Raw genomic sequence first — 12380 nt, 5'->3', positions numbered from 1 at the left:
CTGTGAAAAGGATACTGTGAATTATGTACCATTGCTCTCTGGAGAGCAGGCTCAAGTCCAGATGACATGCAAGGTGAGTCAAAGAAACTTAGGATCATCCGTGTGACCCAGCATGGTCGCTAGTCTCTTCTTGTGACAGACTTCTTTTCTGCAGCCAGGGGCTGAATTGCCAAGTACTTGTGCCTGTCCTGCCTGCAAATGCACAGAGCCATTAAAACTGTTGAAATAGGCTGTGTAGGTGCTCCACTATCAAGAAGCACTCCTCTAGCCTTTTCTCTATTTATCTGTAATAATTCAGTATGCTGCCTTTACAATAACACTGATGAAACACTTCAGCAAGTACAGAAAAAATCTTTTCAAGCAAGCCTTGTGTATCAGTACAAAGGATGCATTTCTTGTGTGGCATTAATTTCTTGGCTCTCAGGAGCCACAGCCAACCATCCTTTTCTGTTTTATGATGATATATTTGGTACAATCTTTCTTTCCTTTTTTTTCTTTCTCCCCCTCCTCCTCCTTCTCCATACAAACCAGATTTTTAACAGAGGAGTTTCTCTTCGAAATGTTCTCCTCCAGTTGGTGACGCACTTGAAATTCCCTGGGTGAAATAATCTCCTTTCCTTCCCCCTAAAACATTCCTATCAACCCTATCTCCTCCTACACCAAAACAACATTCATCGGTTCCATATGCTGCTGAACAGCTCTGTGCTGTTTTATGAATAATGTATGCCGGCTTGTTAGAAGAACGTTTGTTGTACAAACCAGTGGAATTTAAAATTGAGAACAGTATCAGCAGACATGCCATGCCATGCACTAATGCACAGGCTTCTTGGGGTACTATTCTGGCATCCTTGCTGCATCCCCATCAGAAGGGGGGAAAATTCATGAGAAATCGTGGGCGTGTGGGCTTTGAATCTGGCAAGGAGTTACAGACACTCAGTGATCAGAACCCTTATCCTTGCCTTGCCAGGTGTTACAGATCTGTGCGTGAGGACAGAAGAAAATGTCAAGATCTGGGTTTTGAGGGAAGGTGGCAAATAGCAGGTGGTGAAGTAGTATAGATCTGTATTCTGGGGGAGGGCCAGCCTTCAGGTAGTCACTCAAGCAGCAAGCCATGAGTGATATATAGCACTGTGTTGCTCCCCATCCAAACCTGTCAGAAGGCAATGATTCAGAGCTATGCCCTGGTCCAAAGGATGAGCACGTTAACACCTATTAGGAGTCTGTGCAGACACCTGGAATGTCTAGTATCTTTTGCCTCTGTAACCTGTTTTATTTTTGTAGAGTTCTGCTACTTCAGTTGTTTTTTCTCCATCCAGTAAAGTACATATGGCAGGAGCTGGAGCTGATGCCTGGCTGGCTGCTCTGCTCCAAAGGACAAAGCTGATGGACAGGTGCTGAGTGACTGGGGGAGATGCTGTGACTGCAAAGACTGAGCACATCTTTGCCCAGAGGTGTATTTGGGGCTTCCTTGCTGCTTGGAATCAACCATGCCATTAGCAGCTGGAGGTGAAGAAGAAATGTATCCAGGCAGGGGTGCTTCTGGCAATGGCAGGGAAGTGTGGCAAGGGCCTGGCTCAGAGCCTAAGTGCAGCCCTGTCCTGGGGGCATCAAAAGCCACCCAGGCTATCCTCTGCAATGATCAGATCATTCCTCCAACAATGACTCCAAAAATCAGGGAGAAACTGGGTGCAAGGAAAGATCACGACAGACAAGAACTGAAGACAGTCTGGGTCATCCCTGCTGTCTCTATGAACTTAGTTTTGGCTTTGCCAATTTACCGTCTCACAGCAGGTATTTCTGGCTCCTCTTTTATGCGTGGAGCAGGTGTAAGAAATGTGTGGTGTATTCCTTTCCCTCTTGGCAGGCTTTTCTATATGGGCTAGTGCAAACAGAAAGTCAGTAGCTTGCTTCAAGAGCCAGCCCTATGTTGCCTTTTGAGGGGAGGAGTTGTACAGTGCTTTGGGATCTCTTCAAGCATCTTGCACCTGCTGGGTGGGCTTTGGGGGCCCTGCAACTACTTGTTACTTAGATGATTTACCAAGATCAGTATCTGGGTAATTTGCTAGGTCTTTGTCCCTGTGTACACACCTGGTTGTGCCTTTCTTTTGTACCATTGCTTCTGCATGCAGAGGCTGACTCACAGCATCACTGGCAGTCAGCAGGTGACAAGAGCAGCCTGTTTAAATGGGTCCAGTGGTTTGTGCATGTGACAAGATTTTGAGGAAGGTGAGGGTAGTGAATGACTTTTTTTTTCCTTGGTAGCTCTGTAAAATAAACAGGAGTTTTCAGAAGCATTCTCTCCATAGTTTTGCTTTTCTTTCCAGTTGGACTGAAAGTACCAGCCAGTAAGAGCTTGTGAAAATCTGGAGTTTTTGTGGACCTACTTGCTTACCAAAGGGAGAATGGGGGTGGAATTCAGCAGTTTTTTAGAGTTACAGCCTTCCACTTAAATAGGAAAGTGTTTCTTGCCTCTTTTATGAACAAATACAAACAAATCCCACAAACACATAACAAATCTCTTTTTTTTTACACTGCAGTCTTCTAAGGGTCAAACTGGAGCTGTAGGAAACAGCATTGGAGTTAAAACAAGAAAGGTGGCTAGGATTTTGCCTACTGTTCTGCTTTATGTAGCAGTCAATTTCTTTTATTTTGCCTCCAAAATTGCACTTGTTTCTCTGAGAAGCTTACAGCAGTGCTCGGCCTGAGGTGCAGTGCACCTAGAGATTAACACTTGTCAGAAAGGGGAAAGCTGTAAACTCTAAGGAGTTAGGTCTTTGTGTTCTGGGTAATAGGGATAAAAAGTCAAAGCACTGAAGTCAGACACAGGTGAGTGGTTGATATCTGGGGGTTTGGATCTTGTCTACAGTAGCCCTGGGTGACAAAAGAGATAGAAAGTCTTTCCCTTTTCTGATTGGTATCGGTCCAGCTTGGAAGATGAGACCCATGCAATATTCATTCTGTCATTCACTGCTGTGGTCCAGCCTCCTGTTCTCTAGCTTACATAGTGAATTTGCCAAACACTTCCCAGGCTAGCAGGTAGGAAATGGTGACTGTTGTCAGTCTGTAAGAGTGCTTTAAATGGGAGCTTTTTTTCCTTTTTTCCTTTTTTAATTTTTTTCTTTTTTCTTTTTTTTTCATTTCCCAGGAGAAAACAGGAGTAAATAAAAACCTGTTCTTGCAGGTAGCTGAATACAGTGGAAGTCATGGCCATGCCATAGTCTCTGATGAGTTTTGTTGCAATTTAGTGAAGCATTTAAGTGCTTGTCTCCAAGTTTGTTTGATTTAGTCATACTCTGGAGAAATGTCTGCTGAAAAGAGCTGCTGTCTGCATCAGGGCCTTGGGGAACCGCCATGAAATAAATCAGGGGGCAGGTGCGGTGCTGTACACATATGCTACTAGTTGCAAAACATGGCAGGAGGAAATTTTACTTCTCTGGAACATCTGAGAGCCCAGGTAGACATCAGGAAAATGTTCAAGTGTCCGTTATTTTGGAGAATAACTGGAGAATTTTGGAGAAGGGACATAAAGCAGCTCTGAAAGGCCAGTGAGTCCAGCAGCAAGTGCACAGCCTTGCAGCAGGCTCTGCCAGAGAGGTGGGTTGGGGGACTGGATGGGTTGGATGAGAACTCATGTATTTGCATCCCTGGAGAGGTCCTCTGCTTGCTGAGGTCTCAGTGAACATGCCTGGTAGACACACGGAACATGCTGTGTATACAGCTGTTGTGAATGCTCTCTACAGTTTTTCTGTTTCTTAAATACCATAAACTTTTTGACAGGCTCTATTTGATGCTCTGTGGGGGACACCATGTCCTTGGTCAGATGTGTGCCATATGACTGGCTGTCTTTTACTCCCTAAAGTAGGAAGACAGTGTCTGGCTCATTAGTAAAGTTTGGGACAAACATACCTCTCTTTTCACAAGGCAAAAGCCTGGGGTGTTTGTTGTCCTTGCACCAATCTGGACTGCTGCTTTTATGTGTTCTGCTCTTTGGCTGCAGTGATCCCTAGAGATGTGCTTAGCAGTGATATCTCATAAAAACCTGTACAAGGCAGGTGTTAATTTCAGAGGTTTTGACCCAGTGTTGTAGTCATTTGGGCCAGAGAGCAACAAATGTGTTTCCCCAAGCCAGGTTTTTGCTGCTTCAAAAACTCATTCAGCTAGATGAGGAAAAAAAATACTAGTTCTGAAAAAATGGGAGGCAACTGGGGAAAATATGCAACCTCTTTGCTTTGTATTTGGAAGTAATTTTCTGGCTGAAAATGTAAGAGAATATTTTAGTCATAGCAGGATTAAAAAACAAGTCAAAGAATAAGACAGGAGCTTTGGCCAAATCATATAAGAAATGTTCAATGACCCCAGGAACCAGTATCAGCATTGGTTTGTGTAGGAAAATGGAGTTGTGTCTAATTCTGCTGAACTGGCAGGAGGAAAATACTAGCTCTTTCTTTTGCTTTCTTTCTGCAGAGTGGTCTTAAAATCTCGTGATAGCTTTTCACTGAAAATTAAGCAACTGCTTACAAGTTGCCATAAACGCCCATCCCTTCACCTTTGGCTGTTTGCCTTTGGTTCAGAGCTCCTTACACAACTTCACAGAAGACAGGTTATTTAGAAGTAGTGAAAACTCCAGACTTGGAAATATTTCATCATATTTCTCTGAATGGTACAGTGAAGCCCAGTTAGTGGTGAGGACCTCTCTTTGCTAGCTCAGTGTAAGTAGAATGAGGCATGATTATTCCTGGTGTGCATATCTGCTGTATTGCTCTGAGAAACCTACGTTTTTTGGAACACTGTGACCGAGAGTTGCTGCCTGTGTAGCATCAGCATGAGGTGAGTTACACCAGTATGTTTGACCTGCTTGTGTATGGTTCAGTTAAGCCAGATGTCCACAGAGCTGAATATTAAGGATCTTCAAATAAGATTTCCAGATTCAGAAAGGAGCCAGTGGATGACAGGATGAAGAGTGGGATATGCTTATGGTGTTGCTCATGCAAATTCAGCTGTGGCATATGCACAAGGCTAATTTCAACGCTTCAGTTTCCAAATTATTTTTAGTTTGGGTCAACATTAAGGCTATCTAAATGTTACTGTTTCTGTTGAGCATCATGTCATAGCTATTATAGTATGTGATTTTCAGGCTTGTTCATACTTGATGTGCTACTTTTTGCTAATCATGTGCATCAACAGTTCTTCTACACGTTAACATATTTTGAGGCTGTGTAGGAGTTATGTGCCAGAGAGAGTAAATCTAGCTATGTATATAAGGTGAATTACAAATGTGGATTATACGTGTGAGAATCAGGGACATTCCATACCAAAATACTTCACTTCAGTTAAGTGACCTATTTGAAGAACTCCATTAGCTTGTAGTAATACCAGGGGTTTAACCATTGTATACATCAGCTACTGGAGGGCTGAAATAAGACATACTTATCCAACTGATGTATGTACTTTCTCTCAAAAAAAATCCATCCCAGCTGTCTTGATACTCACCCAGGCTTAAGTCAGCCTTCAGACTGACTTACCCTTTTCTTTGCAGGCTTGTTTCAACAACAGAACTGTTACCTTTGGTGTCAAACCTACTGGCACCTTTCCTACGAATTGAAAGAGAAACGGTGTTAGTGGGCAGCAGTCCAAGATGGTGATCTTCAAGCACAAAAGTTGCTTAACATTCGTTTTCTGTTTTGCACTTAGAAACTGAACGTGTTTATGTTTAGGTGTATGACTGGGAAAACATTCAGGTGTCTGTGAGGCTCAGGGACTTTGGGATAGCTATTCTGGCAAATTTTCACAGGTAAGCCCATATGGTGAAATTTTAACGTCCCCATTAAAATCATTGACAAAAATGTCTCACTGAGAGTCAGGAGTTAAACTGAGCTTTGAATTTCAAGGCCATAGTCTTTTGCAAACTGTAGGTAAAGTTCAGGTTCATGACCACCTGAGGAACTAGAATGTACCTAAGTCTGTGAGAACCAATGAGATGCATCCCAGAGTCCTGAGGGAATTGGCTGATGTAGTTATCAAACCACTCTCCATGGTATTTGTAAAGTCATGGTAGTCATGAATTCACCATTCTATTGGTGAAGTCTCAGGTGACTGGAAGAGGGCAAACATTGTACCCATCTATTAAAAGGGTAGAAAGGAGAACCCTGGCAACCTCACCTCTGTGACTAGGAGTATCATGGAACGGAGTCTTCTAGAAGCTGTGCTAAGGAATGTGGAGAACAGGGAGGTGATCCAAGACAGCCAGCATGGCTTCACCAAGGGCAAATCCTGCCTGATCAACCCAGTGGTCTTGAATGATGGAGTGACCACATTCTGTGGACTGTGGATACATTATTGCTGCTAGCAAGAAATTTTCTTGCTTCTTTCTAAGTCTGTGAGATACTTCTCTCTCTCATGAAGATATTTGCAGAGTTCTTAAACTATGAACACCTGCGATCTTGTAGAACTATGTTTATGGTACAGTAGAAAAATATTTTGACAATGGATGTTTTAGGATTCTAGCCAACCACCCCAGGGGGTGGCTGATTCTTTGTCCAATTAGACTATGAAGAAAAAAGTCTATAAAAGAGTTTGTAAAATAATTAAATAAATCAATCTTGCTGCACAATTCCTGCCTGCTGGATCTTCTCTCCTCCTCCCTATGGCTGTGGAATACAGTAATAGTGGACAAGGGAAGGGCTTACACATGTCATTTATCTGGATTTCTGTAAAGCCTTTGACAGAGTTCCCCACAACATGCCTGTCTCTAAATTGCAGAGAGATGAATTTTGTGTGTGGACCACTGGATGGATAAGAAAGTGGTTGGATGATCACATCCAGAGACTAGTGGTCAATGGCTCAGTGTCCTGATGGACATCAGTGACAAGCGGTGTCCCTCAGGGGTTCATATGGGGATCAGTGTAACTTAATGTCTTCATTAATGACATGGATGAAGGGATCAAATGCACCCTCAGCAAATATGCAGATGGCACCCAGCAGAAGGATGAGATGGCATCCAGAGGGATCTGGACAAGATAAAAATCAGGAATCTCGAGAGGTTTAACAAGACCAAGTTCAAGGTGCTGCACCTGGGTCAGAGCAACCTCTGGTATCAGCACAGGCTGGGGGATGAACAGATGGAGAGCAGCCCTGTGAGAAGGCCTTGGGGGTGCTGGTGGGTGAGAGGCTGGACATGACCCAGCCATGGGCACTCACAGCCCAGAGAGCCAAACGTGTCCTGGGCTGCATCCAAAGCAGCGTGGGCAGCAGGGGAGGGAGGGGATTCTGCCCCTCTGCTCTGCTCTGGTGAGACCCCACCTGGAACACTGCATCCAGATCTGGGGTCCCAGCACAGGAAGGACAGGGACCTGTTGGAGTGAGTCCAGAGGAGGGACACCAAGATGATATGGGGATGGACCACATTTCCTATGAAGACAGGCTGAGAGAATTTGAATTGTTCAGCCTGAAAAAGAGAAGACTTTGGGGTGACCAGGTTGTAGCCTTCCAGTCCCTGAAGGCAGCCTACAAGTAGTTTTTATAAGTGCATGTAATGAAAGGACAAGGGGCAATGGCTTCAAACTACAAGAGAATAGGTTTAGACTATATGTTAGGAAGAAATTCTTTGCTGTGAGTGTGGTGAGGCACTGGGACAAGTTGCCCAGAGAAGTTGTAGATGCCCATCTCTGGTAGTGTTTATGGCCAGGTTGGATGGGGTTCTGAGCAACCTGGCCTAGTGAAAGGTGTTTCTGCCCATGGCAGGAGTGTTGGAACTAGATGGTCTTTAAAGTCCTTTCCATGGCTGTTCCATGATTCTGTTCTTAAAAAGACACAAACCACAAACCCCTAAAACTTGCTTGAGGAAATGACTCAAAACATGCATTCAGTATTTTTTCCTTAGGTGAAATTTCTGCTGAAGATTCTCACATTAGTATTAGCAGATGTGGTACTTTCTTGAGACAGCTTGCATGCTGATCTTAGTTGGGTATCTTTCCTCAACATAATAGTGTATGTGGAGGAGGCGTCAGACAATAATTCCGTCTCATTTCTCTCCCTTTGCAGGCCCTCTACAATTCAATCAAGAATGAGAAGCTGGAATGGGCAGTGTAAGTATACTTCTACTGTGTAGAAATTAGGAGTTTAAAAATAGTACCTGTGTAGTAATCTGTTTATACCTCCTATGTCACCATCTGTGTGAGCTCCAAAGCCTGTAGAAGATAGCCAGCGTACATAATGAGTTTGCTTTTTTGCTAATGAATGACCTGGCAATACAGACTCATCTGTTTCTCCAGCAAGGGGAGTTGTTATTGATACGAGCCAACTACATTTGTAAGGAAAGAGGACATTTCATTTAGTTGGAAACTTCAGCCTGAAAACAGAGAAATTAAATCCTCTGTTGTTCTATGACTGTATAAATAAAACAGAAGTTGACTTTTCCCTTTATCTTTCTGTTCATTGTGTCAAAACTGCTGAATAGAAACACACGTCTTGGATTGAGTTTCCTGCTGTTGGTTTATTGTCTTGGTTTGTCTCCTGATTAACTATGGATAACAACAACAACCTGACGTGAAACATCATAAATTGGACAAAGTCTGATATCCCCCCCTTCGAATCCTTAGTTGATTTTGACAGGCTAACAGTTGTTAACTATGGAAATGCTGCAGACAAGAAAAAGCTTCAATTTCTGATTGTGTTAAACTGACATTTCTCTGCGCTTAGGTTTCATGTGGTCTAGTTATGTCAGGAAAGGGTAGAATTGTCTCCTTTTGATTTTGCCCCTTGCAGAACAGTGGATTTTGGTATAAAATAGAAGAATGATGTCTTTTATGTATTTTGACTACAAAAAGGTGTTTCCCTGCACGTATTTACATATCTGAAACCTCACCTTCTTGGGAACACCTTATCTGGAATGCATGCTCATGCACCGCTTGTGCTAGAAGTCCTAGCAACTGCCACAGGTCTTGCAGGCCCAGTGGCTTCTGATCTTCATTGTTTTAAGATCATGATCTGCAAACAAATTTCTTGTCAGTGTGTGCAGCCTCACAAGGGCTGCTGGTTCCAAGTGGAATTGCTGTCCCAGTTCAGAAATGTGTTAGGTGATGTCAGAGTAGTAAAGAAGGTGTGCTATTAAGGGGAGTCAGCAAGAAGTGCTATCTCTGATGAGCATTAAAAGTTGTGGTGGGAGACATTTTCGCAGACTCTGTCTTGGGCCTGGAACACACTGTGTGAATCTTATGTGTCCCACCAAAGCTGTTTGCCAGACACTGTAACAGGTACTTTAGAACCAGCAGAATCCATTATGTGACTTTCTCGATGTCAGAATTTTTCTCCAGCTCTTGCCAAAACACCATATCGTACCTAATACACTTGGGTAGCCTCCAAGTGGGAACTGGCTCATGACTGGCTCTGCTCCCATGAACCTCAGTCAAGGTGATTTATGAGATAGCTTGTTTGTGTATAGGTGGTAACTGCTTTGGCATTTACACAGTCTAGTCCACGTCCTTTGTTTGGGGGAAAATTCCAAGCAGGCTGGAAGAGGGATAATTCAGACTCTTTTGTAGATAAAACTTTGGGTGGGTATATAAAGCTGCCTCCTTACAGGAGAACGCTCAAAGGTGGCAGTTATCTCTTCCAATCTGAGACTGACATGTAGCTACAACTGATGTTACAATTACTTTCCATGATGAGAAACAAAGCTCATTCTGGGCATAGTCAGTACCTTTAGAGCTGAGAGTACTGGCTAGAAGAGGGAGTGTGAAGATGTTTCTGTTCATTTTTATAGAGATGTGTGGTTGGTGTAAAGAAATAATCCCAAGAAGCCCTGGGGCTGGCTGAGCTTGAGGGAGGAGGCACATAGCTCTCTTGCTCTACTGCTGTGATGTGCAGAGAAAGCTGAATGGGAAGGAGACATGTTCAGTTTTGTTCTGATGGGACCAAGGAAGATCCCCTCTCCCTTCTAAAGATTATTCCTTTGCTTCCCTGATGTACTTGGCAGGGTAAGAAGTGGGACTTAAGGCAAAGGTGAAGATAGGACTGCAAATCCCAGTATAAGCTCTCCTGCAATGCTGGCATGTTGAAGGAATGCCTTTCCTCCAGCCAGGAATCCTTTGAGGATCTAAGATGCTCATGAGCTAAGCAAAGGTTTAAGAGCTGCTTTGGAAGTACATTATTTAGTGAATTAATTGCTCTCAGTAAGACCATAGGCAGGAGAGGGTAATGGTGAAACATAAGCTAGGGAAAGACTGCTATGCAGTCTTTATCTTACTAGTTGTGAGCTAGGTGTGTTATCATCTTAAACAGTTTGCAGTACATTTCCAGTAGAACTATAGTCTGATCCAAAGCCCACACAAAGAAAAGGCTACCATTGACTTCAATTTTGTAATCACAAGAAGTGACACCTTAATCAGCAGATGTTCTCCAGAGACTTTCAGTAGGAGTATTCATTTATCCTTTTTGAATGGGAAAGCATGAGTACAGCCCTGAAGAGAGAATTGCATTACAGCTCTTCTTCTGCAGTAGTGCCTGTTTCAAGTTCACCACAAAGTTAAAAGTGAATCACATACCATAATCTGTAAAATAAAGAGATCTAACATGGAATTTACCCTGAACTGGTAGCTGTGGGATCCTGAAAGCACACTTCTACTCCATGCTGCACACCCCAAAGGTGTGAATTATTCTTCACATCCGTTGTGGATGTGCTTAAATCTGAAACAAGGGAAAATTTTGAAATCAACCTTTAAAAAAGTTTTCTAGCAATAAGCCTTTTAAACCAGGACACAAGTTTGCCTGGATAAACTAGAGAAGTGCTTTCATTGGCGGTTTTTGTGAACTGGTTATTCTATCTGGAATGGGTTAGGAAGAGTAGATCCAGCCATAGAGGCAAAGAAATAGATTGGCTGGCCTCCTAACATCCCTTCAGTTCCATTGTCTATAATACTGTATCTCAAGTTTTTTAGGTGTTTGTCATTCTTTGGCTTTCACACTGACCATTGTCAGCTTTAAGCTGAAAAAGAAAAATCCATTTGATTACAAAGGTGCCAGAGCTAAATATGTTTTGTTTGCATGATGTCTACATGGAAATGTGGTGGTGACCATTATTGTTTTCCATTGTTTGTAATACTATGTCTGTTTCCTGCTGAAGGTAAGAGGAATAAAAAAAATCATCATCTTAAAATAGGTGATCTAGAATTAATATATGAACTCCCAAAGCACTGCTTACAAAATGGCTAAGGCCAAATGGCTGCATTTGAGCCAGTTGTGTCCCAAAAGCCTCCTTTCAGCAGAACAGTGTAGTTTTCAGGAGAATCATTTGGATTTTAGCTAGTCAGTGATAGACTTTTCTTTCCAGAGAAGTTTACATGGACGTGATACATTATTTTTTTGTTTTTCTGGGCTACACTGAAAAATTATCTCCTTTCAGCCAAAAGAAAACAGGTCATTGAGACAGTGATGGTGGGAAAGAGATGCTGCCAAATCAAACTGTGATGCTGAGATCAGGGTAGTTATAAAGACATCTGTGCTGAAGTTCACCTTTTTCTAGGTCAAAGTGAGAAATCTCTCCCTATTATAATTAACTTTTTGTCTCCCAGGTTCTAGGATGTTTCCTGTTTGCAACTTCTTGATTGGTTTTAGAGTGGGCTCAAGTGGTATTCAACCTGGTTCTCTATTCTTCCCTCCTCCCACTGGGAAAGATGCCAAAACTTCTCTCAAGTCAATTTCCTAATACAGATGCTGTCAGCTCCACAGATGCATGTTAGAAACCTGATTTTTTTTTCAATTGCAATATTTAAATGGATGAACCCAACCTTCTGCTATGTCAGATAAGTTTGCTATTTGAACAAATGTAGAGATGAAGCAGACTTTTAAAAATGGAAGGGCTTGACCACATCATTCCAGGTTAGTGACTTCAGAATTTTCCAAGGCAGAGCCTCAAATCAGACCATAGAGTGTACAGAAATAATTTTGTTACTGAGAGAATCGGATGGTGCTTTTCTCCCAGAAGACAAAAATGGGACTTGTTGTATAGGGTGTTTTTGGAAGAGGCAAAAAATGCTTTTCTTCACCAAAATGGCAACATGGGGATTTTTATGTTTTTTACATCTATGTGTCTAAGAATATGAAGCAAGCTCTTTCTAGTTGTCAGTGACCATTTACTTGGGAAGGAAAACATTGTTGTTTCAATGCTGTGGCTGTAACTAATAGCACAAGCAGATCCTGGCTTTGGTGTGCTGGTTCTCATGGTCAGCCAGAGGGCTGATTACTGCTATCTCTGCAGATCCTTTTCCAAAGAGACAGGCTTAGGGAGGTGGAACTGAACCTCCTTGTTTTGGAAAGCCTTGCAAACATCATGTGCCATAACCAGAGTCTTGGAGAAACTCTGCAGATGGTAACCTTTTCCTGTC

The 12380-nt window shown here is 42.7% G+C and overlaps 1 protein-coding gene across 4 annotated transcripts in view; it reads left to right on the top strand.

The window, feature by feature from the left end:
- The window catches only part of PSD3 (pleckstrin and Sec7 domain containing 3), a 112342-nt gene that overhangs the window by 71393 nt on the left and 28569 nt on the right, over nt 1-12380 (top strand). For all 4 annotated transcript variants that reach the window (XM_039567278.1, XM_019286170.3, XM_019286171.3 and 1 more), the window contains one exon: nt 8041-8084. In XM_039567278.1, coding sequence (XP_039423212.1) covers nt 8041-8084 — 44 coding nt within the window. The remainder of the gene's footprint in view (nt 1-8040; nt 8085-12380) is intronic.

The sequence above is a fragment of the Corvus cornix genome, chromosome Z (assembly GCF_000738735.6).
Source record: "Corvus cornix cornix isolate S_Up_H32 chromosome Z, ASM73873v5, whole genome shotgun sequence".
NCBI lineage: Eukaryota > Metazoa > Chordata > Aves > Passeriformes > Corvidae > Corvus > Corvus cornix.
Note: the sequence above shows the minus strand (reverse complement) of the source record. Positions and strands in the feature narration are given on the sequence as shown.